Genomic DNA, 27193 nt, shown 5'->3' with positions numbered 1-27193 from the left:
AGCTTCCAGAAACTCCCAGAAAGCCGGTGTCACCCTGAGAAGGTAACAAGTCAGGTGAGCTACAGAGGGCTCCCCTGTAATCCCAGCTACTCAGGAGGCAAAAGCTTAGGGACAGCATCCAAGCCCTGAGTTCAAGCCCCAGGACTGACACTCTCTCTCTCTCTCTCTCTCTCTCTCTCTCTCTCTCTCTCTCTCTCTCTCCCCCCCCTCTCTCTCTCTGTCATACACACACACACACAAGCAGAAGGAAAACCAAGACAATCTTACATAAGATAAGGAAGCGGTCAGCTGTGTCCAATGCTACCCCATTGCTCAAGGTCATGAAGCAGCTAATATGAGGCAGGACAGAAATTGAAGACTAACTGTATGATAGATGATGCTGGGGTATATACATTTGGGAACCCAGTGAGACCCCCTACCTCACAATAAACCGTTATAAAATTATAGATAGGGAAAAGTTCTAAAAGTACAACAAAATAACAGCATCTTTTATTATCCTTATTATTATTTTGTCGGTCATGGAGCTTGAATTCATGGCCTGGGCACTCTCCTTGAGCTCTTTTGCTCAAGGCTAGTGCTCTACCATTTTGAGCCATAAACCACTTCTGGTTTTCTGGTAGTTAATTGGAGATAAGAGTCTCTTACACTTTCCTGCCCCAGCTGGCTTCAAACTGTGATCCTCAGATCTCAGCCTCCTGAGTAGATAGGATTATAGGCATGAGCCACTGGCACTAGGCTTGGCCTTGAGTTGCACTTGGCCTAGATGCTGTCTTTGAGCTTTTGTGTGCTTTTGTGCTCCAGGCTGATGCTCACCCACTCGAGCCATAGCTCCCACTCTTGGCTTTCTGTAATTTATTAGAGATAAGAGTCTCAAAGGGATAAGAATGTGGCTTAGTGGTAGAGTCTTTGCCTTGGTTCAATTCCTCAGCACCACATAAACAGAAAAAGCCAGAAGTGGCACTGTGGCTCCAGTGGTAGAGTGCTAGCCTTGAGCAAAAGCAGCTCAGGGATGGTTGCCAGACCCTGAGTTCGAGCCCCAGGATTGGCAAAGAAAAAAAGAAGTCTCACTGACTTTCATGCCTGGGATGGCTTCAAACCAATTGCCATCTTCAGATCTCAGCCTCCTAAGGGGCTTGGATTACAGGCTTTGAAGGGCATCCTTGCTCTCATAACTCCAAGCTGCTCCCATGCCCCCTGACCACCCTCCAAGGGGATGCCTCCCAGTTCTCAGGAAACCTTCACCCGACCTTCTCAGAAAATCCAGGACAGGGGGCTGGGAATTTGGCCTAGTGGCAAGAGTGCTTGCCTCCTACACATGAAGCTCTTGGTTCGATTCCCCAGCACCACATATATGGAAAACGGCCAGAAGGGGCGCTGTGGCTCAGTTTGCAGAGTGCTAGCCTTGAGTGGGAAGAAGCCAGGGACAGTGCTCAGGCCCTGAGTCCAAGCCCCAGGACTGGCCAAAAAAAAAAAAAGAAGAAGAAGAAAAAGAAAATCCAGGACAGCTAATATCAGGATGATAACTCTACCACAGAACCTCAAATGGAACCATGTGCCCCACAGATACCAAACAGGAAGGCTCGGACAAGAAACCTGCAACGGGACAAAGAAATTCCAGGGCTAGGAATGTGGCTTAGCAGTACAGTTCTTGCCTAGCATGCAAGATGCCCTGGGTTTGATTCCTCAGCACCACATACACAGAAAAAGCTGGAAGTGGTGCTGTGGCTCAAGTGGTAGAGTGCTAGCCTTGAGCAAAAGAAGTTCAGGGACAGTGCTCAGGCCCTGAGTTCAAGCCCCAGGACTGGCAAAAAAAAAAGTCACTAAAACAGGAGGGCAGAAGGAAGAAGTAGTCAGGCCCTTTGCCCCTGGAACCTCCCAGGAAGCCCTGGGAAAGAGGATTGTGCATGGGTCAAATACCGCAGTTAAGCTGGGTCACGCCTGTCATCCTAACTACTACAGGCTGAGATCTAAGGATCACAGTTCAAAGCCAGCCTGGGCAGGAAAGTTGGTGAGACTGTTATCTCCAATTAACAACCAAAAAACCGGAAGTGGAGCTGTGGCTCAAGTGGTAGAGCGCTAGCCTTGAGCTGAAGAGCTCAGGGACAAGCCCCCAGGCCCAGAGCTCAAATCCCAGGACCAACAAGACAAAGACAAAAATAAGAACACCCCTGTTAAGTCCCAAAGGGTAAACTTTGTCCCTGGCCCTCCCTCTGTGTGTTCCAGAGATAAGAGCCCCATCCTGGCCCTGTGGAACACCTGGTATCTGGGAGCCTTCTGTCCATTATCTCCATGTTGTAGGTGGTTGAAAGGCACACAAAGGCTGTGATGTATCGGCCTCACACATGAGAAAGCCATCAGAACGGAGGCAACAGGCAGGCCTCGGCTTTCACTAAGTAACCTCCCCTGTGGCCCCACTTCATTTCACGCAGTTGGCACAGGGGCTCCCCAACACCCATCTGCTAAGGTGCTGCAAGGTTAAACACACTCTGGCTGAGGCCTGGATGTTCAAAAGGGGAGTCTTTTGTTAGTTCAGTTCCTGGGGAAAAGGAGGAAATGAGCCAAGGCCCTGGGGCTCCCTGCTCCTGGGGCACACAGGGCGCAGTTAGAAGACACAAAGCAGGGCCCACATCCAGGCTGGGGGGGGGGGGTGGGAGGAGTTGTCCAGAAAAATCAAGTCAAAGTACCTCAGGGCATGGTCAGGTCCCTCCTTCCTAGCTGTGCCAGGCACCAACCCCACCCTGCCCCAGGAGGAAGCTGAGCTTGGGGACCCCTGTGCGAAGCCCAGGAAGTTCCCTTGGCATGTGAAGCAAGCCCTCCCCTGCCCCCACGGTTCCAGCAGATAAAAGGCAGCTGGTGTCCAGGCACACGCACTCATACATAGCTCTCTGCACCCTACCAGCCATGCCCAGCTCCTACATGCTGTTGGCTTGTGCCCTCCTTGCCCTCCTGGGCTTGGGAAGTGGCTGTAGCCTCACTGTCCCCCGGAGGGAGTGGGGGGCCCTGGTGTCCAAGTGCTCTGAGCCCCTGCAGCTGCCCGCACACTACGTGGTGATCTCCCACACCGCGGGCAGCACCTGTTCCAGCCCGGCCTTATGTGAGAAGCAGGCCCAGAACATCCAGAGCTACCACATGCGCTCCCTAAACTGGTGCGACGTAAGCTACAAGTGAGTGAGGCCTGCAGGGGTGGGGCGCTCAAGGCGCATCCTGGGGCTTGGGTGGTACTAGGCAGGCCCTGTGCACCCACCTACACCCCACACCCCAGCCTTGCCTTTTGGGGTTCTAGACTTGCCCTGCTGCCCCCCCCCTCCCCGCATCTTGGTTTCTTATCCTAAAGGAAGGGTCTTTTGGGAAGAAGCACAGGCGGCTGACTGAGTCAGGGGCCAGTGTCAGGCTTCCTGGACAAAGGGGCTCGAGGTAGCTGGGGGGGAGGGGGACACAGGGCCCTGGTCCTGAAGGATGGAGGGGGAGAGGTGGGCAGGGGGGGAGCGGGCAGGGCCTCCTGGGGTGCAGGGAGAACCTGGGGGGGGCGACTGTGCCCTCCAACTTCCTTTTCAGTGTAACAGATGGGGTTCCTGGAACATTTGAACTCAGGCCAAGATAAGCCTGGGGATGGCCTGCAGAACTTACTGCAAATGCAGGTTGCCAGGTCCTGCCCCAGACTGCCCCAGTAAAGCCAACTCAGAAAAATCTAGATGCTATGTGAGTATCTGCAGACCTTCCTGCTCCAGAGTTTATCATTCATCAGATTCCAATGCCCCAGGCTCAGACACCCCCATCTTCCATGAAGACAGATGAACCAACACTGGCACCCCAGGATGGTCTAAATGGTTTTATGGAGACAGGTGCAGTAGGGTACACCTGTAATCTCAGGGCTCAGAAGGCAGAGGCAGGACACCAAGTTCACATCCAAGCTGGTGAATGAAACCCGGTCTCAAAACAACAACAGAAAAGTAAACAAATGAGAAGCTGTGATTCCACTTCTCAACTTTCAGGGGTCAAAGCTAGCAGCGGCAATGGTCTGAGGGCTTATCACATCACATCCTCTGAGACTCAGTTTCCTCACCTGTACATGTGGCCCTTGGCTATGCCCACCTGGGGATGGTGATAGAGCTGGAAATCAGATGTATGGACTAACCATGAGGCTGCAGCAGGGGCCTCCACAAGCTCCACCTAGCGTGGAGGTGGCAGGGGCTCGACTAAGGGCAGGGTATGCAGGGCTGCGCTTGGCGGGTGGCCAGCAGGTCCTGTGTGGTGGGGGCACCTCCTGCAGGCTGCCCTCAGTCCCTCACCTTGCCTGGGCCTCCCACCCAGCTTCCTGATCGGAGAAGATGGCCACGTGTATGAGGGCCGCGGCTGGCACACCAAGGGGGCCCACTCAGGTTCTGCCTGGAACCCCATCTCCATCGGCATCAGCTTCATGGGCAACTACATGGGTGCGTGAGAGCAGGGGGCTGGCACGCAGGTGGGGGCCGGGGGGGGCCGTGCCTGGGGTAAGCAAGTGGCTCTGTGTCCTCAGCCTCATTTCCCCTTGGGCTCGTGGGGGCTAGAGACGGTCCTGGCTAGGAGACTGGGCAGACTCCAAGGTCTGGGTGTGCCCATCATAGGACCAGGGTGCTTACTGAGGACTTCCTCCATGCTAAGCACCACTGGGTTTTACGTAGTCACTATTTTCCCCTGGCCTTGCCCTGTGGTGAGCTGTCACTATTCTCCCCTTTCATGGAGGAGGGGAGGAAGCATGGAGGGAGGGGTTAGACCAGCTCATCTGGGTGCCACGTGCTCCCTGCCCACCACCCTGCCACCCTTGGTGGGCACCCATCCTGAGCCCGTGTGCCCTGTAGAGCGCATGCCCCCCCCGCGGTCCTTCCGGGCGCTGCAGAATCTGCTGGACTGTGGGGTGGCTCAAGGCTTCCTGAGACCCAAATACCAGCTCAAAGGCCACCGGGATGTGCAGAAGACACAGTCCCCAGGCGACCAGCTCTACAACGCCATCAGGCAACTGCAGCACTACCACGAATAAGGGCGCCCAAGAACCCAGTGCAGTCCTCCTGCTGTCCCTCCTCCTGCCGCCCCTCCTCCTGCCGCCCCTTCCCCCAATAAACATGCAGACCCCAGAGTTGATGAGCAGGTCTCATCCTGGCATTTCCCCCCACCCCCAGCCACATCCTCCCCACTGAAGACCCTGAGACCCCAGCCCAGCTGCAACACAACTCTGAACCCAAAGGTCTCAGGTCAGAGCACCAAGCAGATCTGCATGACAACAGCCACCTTGGGGACCCCCCTAACCCCATCTGCCCCCCAGGCACAAACCCTCCAAAAAAACAGGGAGGCCCAGGCCCCATTAACCATCCCCAACTTGCAGTCAGAAGCCAAGGGGTCTCAAAGACAAATGTTTATTTACAAAATGAACAAGCCCCCCTCCAGCACAAAAGGCCTGGGGAGGGGGCGGGGTCTGGGCATGGGGGTACAGGGGCTGGTGAGGTGGGCGGGGCACGGCCCCACCTAGCGTCAGGACCGTGTGTCCAGCCTGTTCATGTACTCCTGCAGGGCCTTCAGGCGGGCATCTATTTCAGCCATGTCAACCGCCTGGTGGTCCGAGCTGTACTCTGTGGGCGTGAGGGGCATAAAGGGGACCCCTCGTGATCAGCCCTGTGGTGCTGTGCGACCAGGAGGGGGTGGCTGGGGTCCCAGGCTCACCTTTGATGGGGACCCAACCCCCCGAGTTGGCCAGGTGTTTCTGATGACCGCTGCGGTCCCGAGGGCTGGGCTTCTGGTGTGGAGGAGGGAGACGGAGTCAGGGGGGCACTTACCCATCCCATGGGAATTCCCAACCCAGGAGCCCCAGTGGCACACATTTCATTAAGTAGCATGAGGGCATCAGTGAGGGGCAGGCAGAATGAGACCAGGGTCACACAAGGGTGGAAGGAGGGGCAGGCGCTGCCAATTGAGGAATCAGGGGATGGGGACAGGGACTCTGGTGGATTCGACCCCTGCCCCCGGGCCTGGGAGGTCACTCACCACGTTATGCCCACTCCAGGGCGTGGGGCTGGGTGGCTTCCCGCGGACTCGGTGGACACTGGGAAGAGTGGGGAATCAAGGCCCGTGGAGGGGAGGAGGGCGGAAGGAGGGAGGAGGCAGCCCTTGGCCCCCTCCCACCCGGCCATTCTCAGAGGATCAGGACCCCAGGCTGGGTTAAAAGACCAACCTCCCCAGATGCCCCTTGGGGGTGGTCCCTCCCTCCGCATCAAGTTTTACCCTCGGGTGAGCGACTCTGAGAAATCCTCCAGCTCGCTGGCGGAGCTGGCTGTCGAGTAGCGGCTGCGGAAGCTGTCCACTAGGAGGGGACACCGGAGTGAGACAGGGCTCCGCTCCCCCCCACCGCGATTGCCCACCCTGTGCTTACCTGAGGAGCTGCGGCGCCGGGAGCGGCTGACCGCGTCCCCTCGGCCCGTCTCGGCAGCGGGTGGTCTCGTCGGGCGAGACCACGAAACGGACGGCCCGTCCCCGCTTCCTCCACTGCCCCGGCGGTTCCGCTGCTGCCTGCAAAACCGGGCGGAGACATCCAGCTGGGCCTGGGCACCTGGAGGCCCGGAGGCCGGGCGCCGCGGGGAGGCCGGGGAGGGCAGGGATGCGGACCACCGCAGGCACTCACTTCATCCGGATCTCCCTTTGCTTCTTCTCCTTGGCTTTCACGAAGGCCGTGGGGTCGAAGCGTGGCGCGCGACTACCTAGGGCAGAACGGGCCGTGCGGAGGCGGGGGTCACGAGTAGAGCCCCCCCCCAGGTTGTGCAGGACCGCACGGGCACCGACCTGTGGGCGAGGGTGAGGAGCGGGCGGGCCGGCCTCGACCCCGGGCCCCACGGCCGCTCTCCCGGGATGAGGAACGGGTGGCCCCGCGACCCCGAGACGTGGAGCGCTCCCGGGACAGCGAGGCCCGCTCTTCCCGGGGCACGGGCGGCAACACGGGCGGAGTCCGTCTCCTGAGAGCAAAGGACCTCTGGTCACTTTCCCGCCCCGCCCGGCAGAGCCCAAGCCCCTGGGACAATTCCTAATAATTCCCCGTCCAACCTGGTTTCCCCAACCCAAGCGTACAGGGGCCACCACACGTGGCTCCAAGCGACTCAAGGAAACCTCGGGCCCCGCCCACCTCCAAACCACGCCCACAATCACGATTCCAATTCCTTGTGTGGCCCCACTAGTTCAACAGGCCCCGCCCACCATAGCCTACCTCCAGTCCCCGCCCATCTCATCTCCCTGTCTCCGCCCACCCCGAGCCCCGCCCTTACCCCCTCTTGTACAAGGCCAGCTCGGCCTGGAGCGTCTTCAGTCTGGCTCGCAGGCTCCGCTCCGACGCCTTCACCTCCTCCAGCTGCGGGGAACAAAGACGAGATCAGGGGCTCCAGTCAAGGCCTACGTCCGCGCCCCTCAGCAAGCAGAAGCCCAGGGATGCACATCCAGGCCTAGGGCCCCCTCCGCCGTCCGTCCGCCCGCCCCTCACCTCCTTGGCCAGGCGGCGGCAGTCCTGGCTGCGGCGGGCCGAAGTCCGGTGCACGGAGCCCCGCTCCTGCCGCAGCTCCAGCTCCAGGCCCCGCACCAGCCCGCGCAGCGCCTCGGCCTCTTGGCGCGCCGCTCGGGCCGCCAGCGCCTCCTCCCGGGAGCGGCCCAGCTGAGCCTCCAGCTCCCGCTTCTCGGTGGCCAGGCGGGACACCCTGTGCGGGGAGGGAGGGAGGGCTGGCGCAGGGCCGCATCCCCACTACCCACCAGGAGTGGGCACGCCCCGTCCCCTTCCCATTCCCAGCTACCTGATAGAGGGGGAGCAAGGTCCCACCTTGCTCAGTGGGAGGGGGGGCACAGCATATCACCCCCCCACCTCTACCCCTAGATCCCCCCCTCCCCGGGGAAGAGGAGATCCCATTTCACACACAAACCCTGCCCTGCTGCAGAGGGGAGGGGAGGAACACAACTGTGCCAACCTGGATCTAAAAGACATGGACATGGGAGAGCGAAACCCCGGGACTGAGGTCTGACCTCCCAGCCAGGTCTGTCCTCCCCTCACAAGAGGACTCTATGAAATTCAAGTCAGACCAGTTCACTATTTATGTTCCAAACACTTAATGAGGTGCTTAATTAGCTGTTTTGTTTTTTTGAGCCCGTTCTCATAATGTAGATCCTCCTGCCTCCAGCCCATGAGTACTGGGGTTACAGTGTAAACCAACATGCCCAGCTGCTGAAGCTCTGTTTATGATACCAAAAAAGTAAAAATAGCCATCATCAGAACTCAGTGAATTTTTTTGTTGTCTTTCCTTCCACTAATGGAGTACTACTGCACAGCTTGGAGAAGAATGAGGGAGACCCCTGCAACCTATTGCTAGGCAATCACCTGTGATACAATTTAAAATGGTACAGAATGACACATTTAGCAAATTGATTTTTGATAAAGAAAAGAGAATCAAATTATGTTCCTATTTCCAAAAAATATGTAACAAACACCAGGATAAACTTAAACTCAACTAAAGGCTTTTAAATAAAATTGGCTTAGAGACCTACCTCATTATGTGTCCACTTTGGTGTAGGATTAGAGAATTTTGAGATGACTAAATTACGTTACACAGATTGCAGGTGGCTCATGACTATTATCTTAGCTACTCAGGAAGCTGAGCTCTGAGGATCGGTTCAAAGCCAGCCTGGACAGAAAAGTCTACGAGACATTTACCCCCCAAAATTACCAATAAATTACCCCCAAAAAACCAGAAGTGGAACTGTGGCTCAAGTGGTAGAGTGCTAGCTGTGAACACAAAAGCTGAGGGACAATGTCCAGGCTCTGAGTTCAAGGCCCAGCACTGTCACTTAAAAAAAAAAAAAAGGCCAGAACAGAGGATTCACCAGTGATGTCAAATAGAATTATAAACATTAAAAAAACAAAAAAAGGATCTAATTAGAAAATTAATATTTAATAATACAAAATCAATCACATAAATATCAATATAATGTATTTAAAGAAACCACCACCAAAAATCCACAAATATGGATAAAATCTACAAAAAGTGTGACAGAATACTACTGAGTCATTAAATAAAACCCAAATAAACAGAGATACTCTCTTTATAGTCTGGAATACTCACTATTTATAAAGATGCCATCTGTCCTCAAGCTGTTCTATTAAAAAATTATTACAACCTAGCTGGGCAGTGGTGACTTACACCTACAATCCTAGTTACTCAAGAGGCTGAGATCTGAGGATCACAGTTCAAAGCCAGCCAGAACAAGAAAGTCCATGAGACTAATCTCCAATTAATCACCAAAAAGCCTTAAGTAGAGCTGTGGCTCAAATAGTAGAGCACCAGCCTTGAGTGCAAGACCTAAGGGACAGCACCCAGGCCCTGAGGTGAAGCACCAAGACTGGCACATATACACCAAAAAAAAAAAGGCAGGCCCAGAACCAGAGGGCTAAGGAGGAACAGCCACAGTCCTCCCACAGGTAGGCTTTGGTACACATGGTACCTGCAGTGCAAGCTGGGACATGCTCCTCCCAGGCTCCTCCTCACCCACCCCTTTGCACTCACTGCTCCCGCAGGTGCCAGATCTCTGTTTCCCGAGTCTCCCGCGTGTCCCTTGTGTCTCGAGTGTTCTGGCCATCCAGCCCTCGAAGGCGGCTCAATTCCTCCTTCAGTGAGCGGATGATGCCCTGCAGGACCACAGGGTCTGGCTTGCCCTGGTACGGGAGGGGCAGCGGGTAGTGAATCCTGAGGAAGGGGATTAAGACCGGGGCATCTCAGAGACCAAGCATCTACCCCAGAGAATACCAATGAGGAAGACAACACAGGCCCAAAGCTCCCAATCTAATGTTGTCCCAGCCATGCCTGCCCCCCACCTCTCCTTCACCTCCGAAGTCTCTAATGTATGCAGCCTGAGGTCACTGGGATGGGTACCCCAGGTGTACTGTAGTGCAAGCAACATCCTGGCCACCTATTGCTGGCCTAATATCCTCTGCAGAAAGCAGAGCCCTGGTGCTGTGGGAGAATGGGTGTGGCTTACCCTGACACACCTTGGCTGGTGTGTGTGTGTGTGTGTGTGTGTGTGACTTATTTAAATACCCCACCAAGGCTCTGGGATCTTTTCATGCATACACAACCAGGCACAATTCACTCAGGCCTGGTAATGTCCCACTAGATAACCCAGGAGCTACTTATTACCAGATACTAGAGAGCCACTCCCTGATGCCAGATCCTTTTCCCAGCATCCTTTTCGCTTGAACTCTTCTAGTCAAAAGCTATGGGAAATCTGTTGGGAGCATTTTGGTTTCCCTGATAAAATCAGCAGATTCAGCCGGGGCACTGGTGGCTCAGGCCTATCATCCTAGCTACTCAGGAGGCTGAGATCTGAGGATCATAGTTCAAAGCCAGCTCCGGCAGGAAATTCTGTGAGATTCTTTATTTCCAAGTAACCACCAGAAAGCACGAAGTGGTACTGTGGCTCAAGTGGTAGAGTGCTAGCCTTGAGCTGAAGAGCTCAGGGACAGTGTCCAGGCCTAGAGTTCAAGTCCCACAACTGACAAAAAAAAAACCCAGAAGATTCAATTAGCAAACACAGCCTTGTGCTTCTTCTTGCGTCACTGATACAGGTACAATACCTGGATGTCCAACAGCTATTTTATGATCATGAAGAGACAAATATGGGCTCACAAAGTCAAGATGTTAGGTATAACATAGGAAAGTTAAAAAAGAACCTTGAGTCCCTAATGGCAAAGTTGAAGAACTACCACCTCACCAAAGATATCTAGATGTGGTAAAGTACTATTTGTTTAAATTAACTGGTAATGTTTCTTTTACTACTTGTTTTCCTACAGCAAGGACTCCAAAGGCAAGGCTGCAGTCACAATCCAGTCATGGGGTCCCTGAGGCCCCGCCCAGGCCCCTGCCCACCTGTCAAACTCCACAGAGTAGATGAGGATCAGGTAGCGCTTTGAGTTGAGCTGGGCTGATCTGGGGGCCAGTGTGCTGGGGCGGCCCCCCAGCTTGCGACTCCGAAGGGCCTCCAGGTCTGTGTAGGTCAGCAGGTCCAGAGTGACCGACTCACTGCTCTGTTGGGGACAGGGAGGAACTAACTGTCCCTGTCCAGTCTCCGGGGGGGGGGGGAATCCCTAAGACCTTCTCAGGAATCTATGAGGCCCAAATGATTCTCCTAACGCAGAGACATTGTGCTTTCTTTTCCTTGGGGGTAGGCAGTGATGGCAATCCTGCAGGAGGTGCCACTGCTGCCCCCTGGTGGGAACCAAGCCAGCAGCATGCAAGGGGGCGGCAGTCACTGCACTGTTCAATACTACAGTTCTCCCTCTCCCTTTACCACCCCCCCCCCATGGGCATGAAGCAATATTTTCTGACCAAAGCATATCACAACAGACTGGACACAAAAAAAAGTACATGCAAGGCCAGCAGCATTCTATGTTGAAGCCAGACTTTTGTTTTCTTTTTCTTCAGTACTGAGGGTGTCTCCGCCCCTCCCTGGGGCTTGAACTCAGGGCCTGAGCCCTGTCCCTGGCTTCTTTTTGCTCAAAGCTAGCACTCTACCACTTGAGCCACAGCGCCACTTCGGCTTTTTTCGTTTATGTGGTGCTGAAGAACCGAACCCAAGGCTTCATGTATGCGACACAGCACTCTACCACTAGACCATAACTCAGGTCGGTCTACACTTGGTCATCTGGTATTCTACAATTTGAGTCATGCCTGGCATTTTGATGAGAATTTTGAAGAGTCTCAACCCTTGTCTGTCCAAGCTGCCCTTAAATTGTGATCCTCTGGATTTCAGCCTCCTGAGCAGTTAGTATTATAGGAGTAAGCCACCAGCATTCAACTAAACCAGACATTAGAAAGACTTGGAAGGGGCTAAGGTATTAGATTCCATCCTGAGCAGCAGACCAAAATGTAAAATGAGCCAAGCACTGGTGGCTCATGCCTGTAATCCTAGCTACTCAGGAGGCTGAGATCTGAGAAGTGTGGTTTGAAGCTAGCCTGGGCAGGAAAGTTCACGAGACTCTTATGTCCAGTTAACCATCAGAAAACTGGAAGAGGAGTTGTAGTTCAAAGTGGTAGAATGCTAACCTTGAGGAAAAAGAGCTCAGGGACAGCATCCAGGTCCTTAGTTCAAGCCCCATGACCAACAACAATAATAAAAAATGTAAAATGATGATAAACTTCCAAGTTTCTGTTCTCGAAAAAAAAATATGCATTAAAACATTAGACAGGCACCAGTGGCTCATGCCTGTAATCCCAGCTACTTAGGAGGATGAGATCTGAGGATTGCAATTCAAAGCCAGCCCAGGCAGGAAGGACTCAAGGCCTGAGCACTGACCCTGGCTTCTTTTTGCTCAAGGCTAGCACTCTACCACTTGAGCTACAGCGCCACTTCTGGCCATTTTCTGTATATGTGGTACTGGGGAATTGAACCCTGGGCTTCATGCATATGCAAGCACTCTTGCCACTAGGCCATATTCCCAGCCCCCCACTCCCATGAGACTCTTATCTTCAATAAAAAACTACTCAGAAAAAACTGAAAGTGGCACTGTGGCTCAAGTGGGAGAGCAAAAAAGAAGTGCCCAGGCCCAGATTTCAAGCCCCAGGACCAACAAAAAAATAAAATGTTTAGGTTAATATATAACAAATTTGCTGTTATTACTGTGTTTCGCCAGTCCTGGGCTTGGACTCAGGGCCTGAGCACTGTCCCTGGCTTCTTTTTGCTTAAGGCTAGCACTCTGCTACTTGAGCCACAGCACCACTTCTGGGCATTTTCTATATAGATTGGTGCTAGGGAATCAAACCCAGGGCTTCATGTATATGAGGCAAGCACTCTTGCCACTAGGCCATATTCCCAGCCCTATTACTGTTTTTTAACTCGTAAGATAGAAAATGAATATTGATCTAATAAAAGCTCCCCAGTAAATTGAGATGAAATAGTTTGAGAACTACCTAGACAAACACATGATGACACATGTGTTTAGTAAAATTGTACGCAACCACTAACAAGGCTGAAATCCGAAAGTTGATCATTAAACAGTACCAATATAGCAGTGAGGACTAACCAGACATTATGTCAAGCTTTCACCATATAACCTTGGCAATATTAGGAAATAGGAACTACTAGAATTGCCATGTCACAGAGAAGGAAACTGAATCATTGAGAGCAAGTAAGGGCTTCCACCTAGAGAGTGGCAGTGGTGAGTCTGAATTCTGGGCTGCTCTCCTTTACTACCTATACATTCAAAAAATGGTAAGAGTCTGGGTGGAAAATAAAGAGGATCATAGGAAATTCTCACTCTCTGAGTCACAAATTACTTCAGCTTCATGAGGGCATATTTTTGTCTGTAGGCAGAAAAACAGCAGAGATCATAGTTTATTGAAGATTCTACTTTTTTATTTTTTGCCCGTCTTGGGGCTTGAACTCATGGCCTGGGTGCTATCCCTGAGCCTCTCTATGCTCAAGGATAGAACTCTACCACTTGAGCCACAGCACCACTTCCAAGATCATAGTTTAAGAATAGTTAAATCCTGGGCTGAGATGTAGCTCAGTGGCAAAGCACTTGCCTAGCAAGTGCAATGTCCTGGGTTCTATCCCCAGTACTACTACTACTGGCTAACTCCTAACCTGCTTTTCCTTCAACTAATATTTTTAACTATTTGATATTATATATTTTTTTCAATTATCTGCCTTTCCCACTAAAAATGTCAGCTTCACCAGGAGAGAGATTGTGTGTGTGTTGTTTGAAGGTTTTTGTGTTGGGGATTAGGTTGAGGCAGCTAATAGTTCTATTATGGAACTGAGGCCTCCTGCTTCATCTTGCCCAGTGCTGGGATTACAGGCGAGAAGAGAGATTTTTGCCTCTGTGGTTCACTGCTGGACTCCCTGTGCCCTTACCAATGTAACTACATTCTGTGTATTGCTGGTGCTTTTTATGTGTGGGTGCTGGTCCTGAGCTTAAAGTCAGGGCCTAGGCATTGTCCCTGAGCTTCTTTGGCTCAAGGCTAACACCTTACTGCTTGAGCTACAGCTCCACTTCCAGCTTTTTGGGGATAGTTTATTGGAGATAAAAGTCCCACGGACTTGTCTGCCCAGGATGGCTTTGAATGGTGATCCACAGATCTCAGCCTTCTGAGGATCTAGGATTGCAGGTGTGAGCCACCAGAGCCTGGCTCTGAATTTTCTATATAAGCAAAACCGTCATTTGACTTAGAAAGATGAGAAAGCCTTGTCTCTTCAGTGAAACAGAAGACCTAAAGACACTCACACCAGACAGGCATCTTCCCCAGGAGTCTGGTGAAGAGAACCCTCCCCTTGCACCACCAAGCATGCTGGAGACCAGAATCCTCCCGTCCCTCCCTCCAGCTCCCTACCTGGGTGAGGGCCGACTCCAGCATGTTACAGAAGATACTGAACTGTTTGAAGTTCCCTGTCTTGTGAGTCAGGTCTTCAATGACTAGGTAGGAAGAAAAGTCTCTCCTGAAGTCTGACCACTTGCCCAGCCTACGGGCAGTGCATCCAAGGTTCTCCATCTCGCCGCACCTTTGGTACCTGTGGCCTGGGGAAAGGGCCGCCACCCCTCCCCACCTTGGAAAGCTTCTGATGAGCTAGAAGAGGCAAGAGGGACGATCATCCACCTCATTGGTTGGCCTCATCTTCCAGGGAAAGCTGATCCCAGGGAGAGGAGAGCCAAGCCCACCCCAGGCTGCCACACTCACAGCTGGCATCGAACTCGCCTCGCCACTGGTCAGCCGTCATGCGGTCCTCCACCTCCAGCTCCAGCACCTGCCCAGAAACCACCATGCGCACAGCATGCTCCACACCACGGAAGACGTAGTCCACCTGCAGGCCACCCGGCTGGTCCATGGCCACTAGGGAGGGCAAGGAGATGGAGGAGCTGAGAGCCCAGACTCCTGAGCTGACAGGCCAGGATGCACATCCCCATCCATCAGATGAGGCACCTTGGGAGAATGGCTTCAGGGCTGGGGCTCAGAAGGGGACGTATGAGGAGAGCTGAAGGGGGTGAGTAAGAGAGTTGGGTAGTCATCTGGATAGAGAAAGCACTCCAGATTCAGGAACCTATGATACCCTGAGCTCATTTGCACTGAATTAAGCAGTGATTTTATTCATTAGACCGTGTGAGCATAAACACCCTACCTTGGTAGTGAGAGCTACTACTGTGCAGAAACCCATTAGTCCTACAAGAGGCCGGGGAAGGATCAGACCTCTGCCCACCCCCCCACCCCTGGGGTTGCAGATGGTGGCTCAGAACAAGGTCCCTGGCTGCCTGCATTTCTATCCTTGGCAAGTTACTTAACCTCTCCATAAACCAGAGTTCCTAGCCATAATCAGGTGACACCCCAGGGCTGGGAGTGTGCTGAGAAACCACACTCTATCCCTAGCATACACAAAACCTCCAGCATATGGATGGGGAAACTGAGGCTGGGCAAAGAAAGAAGCCCACAGCCACTCCAAAAACAGACCATCCACAATTCAGACCACCAACACTCTTCCATGGAAAGCAAAGAGGAGCGCTAACACTCAAGGTCCATGATTTTTTTTTTAACATGTTCAAAGTTCTTCAGCATTTGGATATCTAACAAAGATTTTCGACTCTTCCTCAATACACAGACCCACAAGCTTTTTGGAAATAATATTAGGGGATCCCAGAATACCAGTTCCTAAGTCAATCTACAGATACCCTTTCTCAGGGACCCAAAGACAACAGCCTGAGCCCACAGGTCCCAGGCACCTCTCTGTGAATATATCAGAGCTTTTAATGTTGAGGAGTCGGTCTTAGGTGCTTTATTGAGGGCCTCATGAAATCTAGGAGCCCCAGGCCCTGACAATTATGCCTTCGTTTTCTGGGAGTTCTGAGGTGTCTATTGGTAATCCGAGATCTTGTTGTTAACACTTTTCAATGTGTCTCTCATTCTCTGATCCTGGGCCAGCACAGGCCACACCCCTCACATCTCACAGACCAATCAGCAACCCTGCCACCATGGTTACCAAGGCACAACAAGTTACTAAGGCACTGGAGACATCCTGCCGAGGTCAACTGAAGCAGGTTCCCTCACTCCAACACCAACCCAGCCCTCTCTTTCCCATCCCATTCTCACCTGCCACAGCAGCAGCAGCCCCTTTCTAGGGTGTCAGGTGTCTCTACAACTCCCATCTAGCCACCTCCACCTTTCCTTTGTGCTATGTTGCCCAGAAACCAGCCCCTCTACCCACAAACCCACCCCCATCTCCATCCTGCTCTCCCACACTGGGGGGAGGGGGAAAGAAGGGGATGTCAGGTGTGTGTGTGTCTGTGTGTGTCTCTCTCTCATACATATACACATTACTGGGTCAGGACTCTGCCCAGTCAGTTCTAATCCATGCATACCCCACCTTTTATCACCCCCCAGATTTCAAGTGTATCCTCCAAATTGTATGTAAACCCCCATCCCTTTGCAAACACACATTTCCCACTTCTCATCCTGAGCCCCCTCCCCCTTCCTGACCCTGGCCCTCTACCTGCATCTTCCCTCCTCCCTCTGTGACCTGTGGCCCATCCTGGTGGCTGACTTCATTCCAATTCCAGGGCTCTGCTGGGTCCTCTTCTTCACCTCAGCCTCCTAACTGAATCCCAGCGATGCCTTTAAGGCCCCATCTTGCCAGTCATTCAGTCCAATAACATCACTCCAACCCAACCAGCAGGCAATCACCCAGGTGCCCATTCTGGCCCATTCACCTGACCCAATGTCTCAGCACATCAAGGATATGCTCACATACTCAATCTCCATCCTTTATGGAGGGGGACCTTTCTGCTGTGCTGGTTCCTCCTCTGCCCACAGAATTGGTAGATTTCACAGCCCTCACTTCAGGGCCACAACTGAGAAGCCTCCATGTTGGGCTCTCCAAAGACAAGTCCCCACCACCATCTCCCGCATCCCCATGGGCAAATCGCCACCTCAGAGGATCTCCTCCTGATGGTCATTTGCCCACCCCCTTCTTTAGCACCCCCTACCACCACATATTCCAGGCCAGCACCATTCCATGCAGGGTACCCTCCCACCCCACATACAAACACAAGGCCTGGCATGGATGTTCCTCTGTACCCTCAGTCTGAGCACACCTCCCCACAGCCCAAGCAAATCTGAGAACTCTCCAGGGAAGTTTCCACTGAGCCAAATCACCATCCCTGCCTTTTTTTTTTTTTTTTTTTTGCCAGTCCTGAGGCTTGAACTCAGAGCCTGGGCACTGTCCTTGAGCTTCTTTTGCTCAAGGCTACCAATGTACCACTTGAGTCACAGCACTATTTCCAATTTTTCTGTTTATGTTGTACTGAGGAATGGAATCCAAGGCTTCATGCATGCTAGGCAAGTACTCTACCACTAAGCCACATTTCCAGCCCAGCTTTTTTGCTGATTAACTGGAGATAAGTTTCTCAGAATTTTCTGCCCCCACTGGCTATAAACTTGAATCCTCAGATCTCAGCCTAATTACTATCTAGCATTAGCCCAGTTTGGCTTTGAACTGTGATTCTTCTCAGCCTCCTAAGTAGCTAGGATTACAGGCATGAGCCACCAGTGCCCTGCCTGCTTCACTCTCTTTACCCTTGTCTCTTTCCATCCATGATCCCTGTGATACAGAGTATTTAGCATCAGCCCAGTCTGGCTTTGAACTGTGTTTTTTCTCAGCCTCCTGAGTAGCTAGGACTACAGGCAGCTAGGATTACCCTGTGATCCACTATCAGCTGAGTTTAGAGTGGGGGCTGGTCTGAATCCTCAGATCTCAGCCTCCTGAGTATCCAAGATTACAGGGGTGATCTGCCATAAGCTGGGTTTAGAATGGACACTTAAGGGGGAAACCATAAATTTAATACTAGATATCAGCTGAACTTCCAATAAAGAAGAGTGGGCCATTGGAAATCTGAGTATGGAAATAAGGTAGTGATCAGGGATGGAAAGAGACAACGGTAAAGAAAATGAAGCAGGCCGGGCACTGGTGGCTCAGGCCTGTAATCCTAGCTACTCAGGAGGCTGAGAAAATCACAGTTCAGGGCTGGGGATATAGCCTAGTGGCAAGAGTGCCTGCCTCGGATACACGAGGCCCTAGGTTCGATTCCCCAGCACCACAGATACAGAAAATGGCCAGAAGCGGCGCTGTGGCTCAAGTGGCAGAGTGCTAGCCTTAGAAGCCAGGGACAGTGCTCAGGCCCTGAGTCCAAGGCCCTGGACTGGCCAAAAAAAAAAAAAAAAAAAAAAAAAAAAGAAAATCACAGTTCAAAGCCAGACTGGGCTGCAAAGTCCCCAAGAGACTCTTATCTCCAATCAACAACTCAAAAGCTGGAAGTGGCACTGTGGCTCAGAGTGATAGAGCACTAGCCCTGAGCAAAAAGAATTTAAAGATAGTGCCTGGGCCCTAGTTCAAGCCCCACAAAAACAAAAAAAAGCAAATTGATTGGTCTAGAAAGACAAACAATAAGGTCACTCCATCAATGATGAAACTCTGAACTCAGGCACTGCTCCTACAGAGGCAGGGCCAGCGACAGAGCCACATCCAAACTAGAGCAATCTGATGTCAGAACTGATCACTTTTTCCCTTATTCTTACTATATAGGCCAGGATGGCCTCAAACTCATGATTCTCCAACTTTCACGTCCTGGGTGCTGGGATTACACACTTGCCACTACCACCCCCAAGCCAGAACCCACCAAATTGGTAGAAATGATTAAGAAGGTGAAGAGTTAACGGTTGGGAATGTGTGGCTCAAATGGTGGAGCGCCTGCCTAGCTAGTGCCAGGCTCTAAATTCAAACCCACATTATACACACACAAACACACCAAGTTTAAGAGGTCACTCAGGGGGTTGGGGTGTAGCTCAGTGGTAGGGCTCTCACCTAGCACATGTAAGTGAGATTCTGGCTCCCATCCCAACAGAGCAAAAAAGAAGAAACTTCCTGTAAAAATCCTTGTCGGATATCTGCACGTATTATTAAGCGCCACTGGTATGCCGTACGCTTTCCCAATCTCCTCGTAGCGCGTGCGTGCGCGCGCGCGCACACACACACACACGTTAAATCGCAACCTTGGATTGATTACAAGAGGGGCTCTCGCTATTTTGCGGCCTCCAGAATTACAACTCAAGACCCTCCTACAACTCCCATCACAGACTGACCCTCGGTCCCATGACCTCCCATTCGAGCTACGTGCTATGGGGCACCCCTCTCCCTACTCCCACACTGCCGGGCCAGGTGCCCTCCACAGCCCACTCTCCACCTAGGAGCCCCCTCCCTGGAGGACCGCCGCCCCCAGCCGCCTCTCACCTTCTCCCGGGACTCTTCTCCTCGCGAGCGGTTCAACTGCCGAAGCTCCAGCCCCGCCCCAGGATCCGGCTTTCTCACTCTTGATTGGCCGTCTCTTACCAGCAACCAAGTGTTCATTCGTTAGAAAATATGCCAGTCCCTATGTCCCGCCCACCCGCGCCAAGAGAACCCGCCTTCCGAAGCTTTCCATTGGCCAACGTGGAAGAGGCGTTCCTGAAGAGGTTTTGGGAAATTCCCTGGCGTCTTTCTCTCTTCTCCAATCACTACTGGCTAATATAACTGTCAGTCACAGAAAACGAGTGGAATGTCCCAGAAGTAGCCCTTGACTCCGCCCACTATCCCAGCGGGAAGTAGGCCACGCCCATATGGGCGGGGCTGGAGCGGTGAGTCAGGTGTGCAAAGTCACCGGGAGCTGCCGGAACTGGCTGAGATTTCTTTTTACCTTCCGTGGGTTTCAAGCCTGAAAAAAGTCCTGTGCGGTCAGTCGTCCGGCTTACGTAAATTTAACAACTGCTCCATTTTTTGGACCTCACCTCCAAATGCAGGTTCCTGTATTCACTTTTTTTCTCTAGATGTTTCCACCAGAATCTATTGGACAGCTCCACACTTTTTTTTTTTTTTTGCCAGTCCTGGGGCTTGAACTCAGGGCCTGAGCACTGTCCCTGGCTTTTTTTTTTTGCTCAAGGCTAGCACTCTACCACAGCACCACTTCCTAGCTCCACACTTTTTGTCCCAAGCTGAACTTCTGGCTCCTCCCTTTCCCCCAGCCCTCTTGCGATCCATCCCATCACTTAAATAGAAACTTCATCCCGGCAGCTGTTCTCAGATCAAAAACTTCTGGAAGAGATTTTGCTTCCCTCCCTCCTTCTCTTCCCTCCTTCTCTCCCTCCCTCCTCCCCCTCCCCCATCCAATCCATCAGCAAAGTCTGTCAGTTCTGCCTTCGGAATATATGCAGATTCTAAGCCCTCCTCGCCACCTCCATGCTGTCACCTCTCATTCAAAGTATTTTTAAATCTGTCACTAAAAAGCTCTTCTGGAAATCTGGAGGCCTGGGTTCAGTTCCTAACCTGAAGGTGAGGATGGTGTGACAAGTCTTGGGGAGGGGAGGAGTAAGATATACCAGCTTCTGCAAAGAGACACCTGCTATTGTGCATTTGCACAGCACTAATCGCATGGTGGGCTGAGCCGTCCACCAGCAGATGAATGGATACAGAAAATATATACCACTGGTATGCTATTTAGTGATTTTTTTTTTGGCTGGTCCTGGGGCTTGGACTCAGGTCCCTGGCTTCTTTTTGCTCAAGGCTAGCACTCTGCCACTTGAGCCACTTCTGGCCGTTTTCTATATATGTGGTGCTGGGGAATTGAACCCAGGGCTTAAGTATGCGAGGCAAGCACTCTTGCCACTAGGCCACATTCCCAGCCCTGCTATTTAGTAATTTTAAACAAGAATGAAGCCCAGCACCTGTGGCTCACAGCTGTAATCCTAGCTACTCAGGAGGCTGAGATCTGAGGGTTACAGTTTGAACCAGCCTGAGCAGGCAAGTTTGTGCGACTCTAACCTCCAATTAACCAGCAAAAAAAAACTTGAAGTAGAGCTGTGGGTCAAGTGGTAGAGCACCACTTGAGTGAAAGAGCTAAGGGACAACACCCTGGCCCTGAGTTCAAGCCCTAAGACTGGCACTACAGAAAACAAAGCAAAACCGGAAAGGGAGCAACATAGATTGGTTCTTTATGTTTTTAGAAAAAAAAAAAACAAAAAACACCTACTTTGGTTTCTTTGGGACACAAAGCAACGAGTGACCTAACCTCCCTTATGCAAGGTGAATGTGTTTGCTAGGTAGAAAGGGTGGGTCAGGATGGCAGGGCCCCTTTAGGTATAGGAAGATTTTGGAACTTGAAGGTCCAGCAGCAGAAAGCATTTGCTGATGGATTGGCTGTGGGTTTGAGTTTCAAAGGGGTGTCAGGGGCAACGGGAAGGTTTCTGGCCTGAACAACTGAGAGAGTTTGGAATTTATCCCAGAGGCTGTAGGGAGTCCAGGAAGATGAGGCTGGGGTGGGGGTGGGGACTGGCTCAGATGCCAGAAGCACCAAGGTGGCAGCCAGCCCCGGGAACACAGGCCTGAGACAGAAGAGGGTGGATTTGGGGCCTGGCTTGGCTCCATCTCCCTGTAGCCTCCTGGGCAAAATGAAGCTGTCTGGGGACTTTAATTTTCTCACCCTACCAAGAGACTGTTAGGATTAAAAGGAGTCTGCAGGCTCTCAGTGCTGAAGCATTTTTTGTTCCCAGGTTCTGTTATTTAGATACCTTCAGGAAGGATCAGATGGATACAAAGTCAGCCGTCAGGATGGAGTTTCATGCCTCAGTCTCTTCCTCAAAGTCTACACCTGCAGCTCTAGATAGGTGCTGATGGCTTTGTTTTTTGAAGGTGCTAGGGTTTGAACTTAGGACTTTTCACTTGATAGGCAAGCCCCTCTACCACTTGAACCAGGGACCTCAGCCCATTTGCATCTTCTCCATCTCCTGAGCCTCGGCAGGATGTGTCCACAAAGAAATCTCATTCATGGGGCTGGGAATATGGCCTAGTGGCAAGAGTGCTTGCCTCGTATACATGAAGCCCTGGGTTCAATTCCTCAGCACCACATATATAGAAAAGGCCAGAAGTGGCATTGTGGCTCAAGTGGTAGAGTTCTAGCCTTGAGCAAAAAGAAGCTAGGGACAGTGCTCAGGCCCTGAGTTCAAGGCCCAGGACTGGCAAAAAAAAAAAAAAAGAAAGAAAGAAAAGAAAGAAATCTCATGGATAGAATCTGCCCTAGTTGAAGCTGCAACCGCCTAGTCTGAAGCTTCCCCTCCACCCACTACCAGGTCTGATTAAAATCTGGTAAATCCAGGCACTGGTGGGTCACACCTGTAATCCCAGCTGAGAGCAGAGGATTGTAGTTCAAAGCTAGCCCAGTAGGAAAGCCATGAGACTTCTATCTCCAATGAACCCCCCAAAAAAGCAAGAAGTGGAGGTGTAGCTCAAGTGGTAGAGAGGAAAATAGCTAAACAAGAGCTAGAGGTTCTGAGTTCAAGCCCCAGTACCAGCACATAAACACAAAAATCCTAGTGCTTTGCCTCTAAACCTCACACTAGGATGGGGTGTGGTCACAGTTGGCAATGTGCTGAGAGGAGATCTGAGCTTGGGTTCATAACATAAAGGAGTTGTGGTGTTGTGGCACTTTACTCTCTGTTTTGTAATCACTGTGTTGTAATGGAAATGTAGTGTTTTTTTGTTTTGGGTTGTATTTTGGTCAGTTGTGGGGCTTGAACTCAGGGCTTTAGGTGCTGTCCCTGAGCTCTTTTGCTCAAGGCTAGCACTCTACCACTTGAGCCACAGCACCACTTCTGGCATTTTCTATATGTGTGGTGCTAAGGAATTGAACCCAGGGCTTCATGTCAAGCACTCTACCACTAGGCCATATTCCCAGCCCTGGAAACGTGTTTTTTACTGAATCCAAAATGTGTGAAAAAACCTTGCCCGATGCTGCTGCCTGTCCCCAGCAGAGGATGACATTAAGAGGAGCTCACATTTAGCTCTGGGCTGAGACTATGGCCCTCAGGCCCTCACCACACTCACAGCACCATTGTGGTCCTCCCACTGGACAGATCCAGGAGACACTCCAAATTGAGGTCACCAGACTGGAAATGATAGGCACAGGGCTGAGCTCCCTCCTGAAGCTGCTCAGGCAATAACTCCCGCAATAACAAGTTGGCCCTGCCCCTCCTGACCTGCTCCCTACCTCTTAGGAGATAGGTTACCACTCACCCTCAGAGTCTCCTCACAGCTACCTCCCAGGGCCCCCTGACAAGTACCATGTGAACCTGTATTTCACAGGCCAGGAAACTGGGTTTTTCATCCCAGAGAACAAAAGCATTTCCAAGAATTTTCCAGGTGTTGGTGGCTCACACCTGTAATCCTACTAAAGAGGGTGAGATCTGAGGACTGCAGTTCAAAGTCAGCCCAGGCAGGGAAGTCCATGAGACTTATTTCCCCCCAGTCCTGAGGCTTGAACTCAGGGCCTGGGTGCTGCCCCTGAGTCTCTTTGTGCTTAAGGCTAGCGCTCTACCACTTGAGCCATAACACTACTTCCAGCTTTTTTTGAGTAGCTAATTGGAGATAAGAGTCCCATGGACACTCCTATCTAGGCTTGCTTTGAACCTCCATCCTCAGATCTCCATTTCTTTTGAGTAGCCAGGATTACAGGCATGAGCCATTGGCACCCAGCTCATAAGATTCTTATCTCCAAATAGAAAATCGGAAGTGGCACGGTGGATCAAAGTGGTAGAGTGCTAGTCTTGAGTCAAAGAGCTCATAGGCAGCGCCCTGAGTTAAAGCCTGACACCTGACAAAAGAAAGAAAGAAAATAATTCATCATTCTTCCCCCCCCCCCCCAATCCTGGGGCTTGGGACTCAGGGCCTGAGCACTGTCCCTAGCTTCTTTTTGCTCAAAGCTAGCACTCTGCCACTTGAGTGAAAGTGTCACTTCTGGCTTTTTCTGTTTACATGGTACTGAGGAATCGAACCCAGGGCTTCACGCATGCTAGGCAAGCACTCTACCACTAAGCCACATTCCCAGCCCAAGAATGCATAATTCTATCACCCCTTTTCCACACTCGCTCCTTTACGATGGCTAAGAATGGGTCTTTAACTGACCACCCTTACCACCCCATGTATGTTCTGAGCCCTGAACTTAGGACCTTGTGTTCTTCAAGGCTGGCACTCTACCACTTGAGTCATACCTCCACTTGGTCCAGCTTTTTGGTGGTTCTTTGGAGGTAATGGTCTTATGGACTTACTTGCCAGGAGCTGGCTTTAAACTGTAAACGTCAAATCTCAGCCTCCTGAGTAGCTATGATTACATGTATGAGCCACCAGAGCCCAGATCAACAGGCCACACTTAAAAATTCCATAGCACTCTGACCCTACACAAACTTTCCAAGCCTCAGTTCCTTTTCTGCAATATGGTGCTAATACTAGTTACCTAAGGTAGGTAACACATGCGTAAGACTTAAGTTACAGGACCTAGGAAGTTCTTAGAACAGTGGCCATACTCCTCAGTGGAGAACTTCCCAGAACCACTGCACAATTGAACTATTTGTCCCCAACTTAGTCACAGGGAAGTCCTTTGCAAGGAAGTAAGAATAAGCCAGGAGTTGGTGGCTAAAACCTGTCATCCTAGCTACTCAGGAGGCTGAGGTCTGAGGATTGCAGTTGGAAGCCAGCTGGGGCAGGAATGTCTATGAAACTCTTTTTTTTTTTTTTTTTTGCCAGTCCAGGGGCTTGGACTCAGGGCCTGAGCACTGTCCCTGGCTTCTTTTTTTTTTTTTTTTTTTTTTTGGCCAGTCGTGGGCCTTGGACTCAGGGCCTGAGCACTGTCCCTGGCTTCTTCCCGCTCAAGGCTAGCACTCTGCCACTTGAGCCACAGCGCCGCTTCTGGCCGTTTTCTGTATATGTGGTACTGGGGAATCGAACCTAGGGCCTCGTGTATCCGAGGCAGGCATTCTTGCCACTAGGCTATATCCCCAGCCCTACCTGGCTTCTTTTTGCTCAAGGCTAGCACTCTGCCACTTGAGTCACAGTGCCACTTCTGGCCATTTTCTGTATATGTGGTGCTGGGAAATCGAACCCAGGGCTTCAAGTATACGAGGCAAGTGCTCTTGCCACTAGGCCATATCCCCAGCCCTCTATGAGACTCTTATCTCCAATTAACCACCAGAAAACCGGAAGTGGAGCTGTGGTTGACAAACCTGAAGGACAGCCCCTAGGCCCTCAGTTCAAGCCCCATGACTGATGAAAAAAAGAAAGTAAGAAGGTCGCAGTAGATCTGCCTGCGCTTTTAAAACTCTGAATCACAATGGTCCTTTAAGAGAGATAAGTGTCGCGGTGCAGTATTTTTTAAATGAAGGAATTTGAGGCTCAGAGAGGGTGAGCAGGTGCCCAAGTCACACAGCAGGTAAATGACAGAGTCAGGATTCCAACCCAGATTTTTGTATATCCAGGTTCAGGCTGCCCTGCACTCCAGTGAGCCCCTCCATCAGGGTTCTGACAAGCAGGAGGAAAAAGAGGGGCTACATCTGGTTGAACTTGATCTGGGTCTGTGGTGTCCCATGTCTTGTGGTATCCCAGACTAGGATGGCTGCTCCCACGAAATCTCTAAGATTGGGGGGGGGAGTACAATGGGATGCACAGATGATGGGTAAGGGTGCAGCTCCCCTCTGCCTGCCTCTGATTGGGGCCGTGCAATCCCCCAGGATTTGGTGCTTGGAAAGCTGACGTTGGGTTGCTATGGTGATGGGTTTGGGGCGGTTGCCATGGCAGCAGAACTAGCCTTGGTTTAAAAATATCTAGGAGGAGGTTTGTGTTTGTGTGTGAGTGTGAGTGCGTGACCGACCGGGCTGTTGTGTGTGTCCAAATGGGAGCATTTGGGAAGATTGGGTGGAGTTGGAGCTGCAGGCATGGGGAGGGGGGAACTAAGCAGTACAGCACCCTAAGTGTGTTGTAACAATGAGTGTCATGGTGTGTGCTAGACTCGGCCCTGTACCTAGATGTTGTGGGGTGTGATACCCAGTTTACATGCAAGCTATAATCGAGGCTGGTTTTCAGTGTCTACGTCTTATGTAATGAGAGCTGCATATGTGTCTTGTTGGTTTTGTTCATGCATCTCTAACTTTTCTGGATGTGTGGGAGCCATGTATGAAGTATGCACACCTGAGACATGAGAGGATGTTAGCTGTGACTGGCTGGCTCTTAGATGTTTGGCTGTGTGTGAGTCTAAGTTGTGGCACTGGCTGTTCATGACTGAATGTGCATTCCTGTGTGTGTGTGTGTGTGTGTGTGTACCAGTTTGAGTCTCCATGCAACAGCACACCTATGTGGACTAGTGCTGAGACTGTGCATTTGTGTAACCCAGGGTGCCTGTGTGTACTGTGTACCTGAAGGGGGAAAACTTCACACGAAACTTCATGGATGCTTGAATATGTACCGTGTTTGTGTGTGTCTATGGAACTCAAAGGGCTTAAGGTATGGATCTCAGCCTGACCTCAGCATCTCCCTGTATCCCTCCTGCCTCTTCCCTGTCTCCATGGCAACCAGCTCCTCAGCTCCCTCCAGGAAAATGGAGGGGGAGGATCCAGACTGCAGTGGACCACAAGCCCCTCCCTCCTTTCCCCTTGGCTCCAGGGACAATGAAAGGGGGAGGGGACAGATGGGCGGCCACCCCATCCACCCCAGGCCATCTGCTTCCCCCTTCATCCTGAGGACCTTTGAGCATACCAAGTGGAGCAGATCTCAGTGTGTACAGACCCTCCCAACCTCGCTGCAGTTAACCCTACTCACACACCCCCTTGGAACCTAATCTTGTTCTGTTCAAACTAGAAAGGAAGGAAATCAGTAGAGATCAGGGAATCTAGGGAGACAAAAATGCATGTACCAGAAGACACGACTATTACCAACAATCCATTCCAAGGAAGACACACACCCCCTTCCAGCGAGAGTTCTGAAATTAAGCTCGTCCTCTACTGAAACTCCAGTTTTACCGCTGTCTAGCTTTGTGTTCTTTGGACAAGCTACTTTCCATGTTCCCAAGCCCAAATTTTGTTCTCTGAAAAATCAGAATTCCCTAAGGATCTGACAGCAATCTTGACCCAAAAGGGCCAACACCATCTTGCTTCCTATGGTGACCCAGCATCTGGGCCAAAACCTGGCACTTAGGCAGGATGCCCAGGAGTACTGGTGATGGTACAGCAACCTCTGAGCTCCATGTTTTATTGAATTCAGCCCTCTGAGCCCCTGCAACAGCCTTATAACCATTCTTTTGTGTGTGTGTGTG

The 27193-nt window shown here is 51.6% G+C and overlaps 2 protein-coding genes across 10 annotated transcripts; one reads left to right on the top strand and one right to left on the bottom strand.

Moving 5' to 3' along the window:
• Positions 1-2835: 2835 nt before the first annotated feature.
• On the top strand, positions 2836-5053 carry Pglyrp1 (peptidoglycan recognition protein 1). Its single transcript, XM_048369267.1, has 3 exons — positions 2836-3164; positions 4312-4433; positions 4839-5053. The coding sequence occupies exons 1-3, from the start codon at positions 2902-2904 to the stop codon at positions 5015-5017; spliced, it is 564 nt and encodes a 187-aa protein (XP_048225224.1). The 5' UTR covers positions 2836-2901; the 3' UTR covers positions 5018-5053.
• Positions 5054-5376: 323 nt separating this feature from the next.
• On the bottom strand, positions 5377-19364 carry Ccdc61 (coiled-coil domain containing 61). Of its 9 annotated transcripts, none has more exons than XM_048369261.1 (14): positions 19321-19364; positions 14727-14879; positions 14382-14464; positions 10920-11077; positions 9561-9740; positions 7496-7706; positions 7284-7366; positions 6808-6977; positions 6650-6725; positions 6401-6537; positions 6253-6331; positions 6016-6073; positions 5695-5767; positions 5377-5603 (listed from the first exon to the last, which is right to left on the bottom strand). In XM_048369261.1, the coding sequence occupies exons 2-14, from the start codon at positions 14872-14874 to the stop codon at positions 5506-5508; spliced, it is 1554 nt and encodes a 517-aa protein (XP_048225218.1). In that variant the 5' UTR covers positions 14875-14879; positions 19321-19364; the 3' UTR covers positions 5377-5505. The 9 variants fall into 9 exon arrangements, 7 of the variants coding, with proteins under 7 accessions (XP_048225218.1, XP_048225217.1, XP_048225222.1 ...); XM_048369260.1 differs by lacking the exon at positions 19321-19364 and adding an exon at positions 16528-17278; XM_048369265.1 differs by lacking the exon at positions 19321-19364 and adding an exon at positions 14560-14615 and having other exon boundaries at positions 14727-14757.
• Between the last annotated feature and the right edge of the window lie 7829 nt (positions 19365-27193).

Source organism: Perognathus longimembris, chromosome 20 (genome assembly GCF_023159225.1).
Source record: "Perognathus longimembris pacificus isolate PPM17 chromosome 20, ASM2315922v1, whole genome shotgun sequence".
NCBI lineage: Eukaryota > Metazoa > Chordata > Mammalia > Rodentia > Heteromyidae > Perognathus > Perognathus longimembris.
Note: the sequence above shows the minus strand (reverse complement) of the source record. Positions and strands in the feature narration are given on the sequence as shown.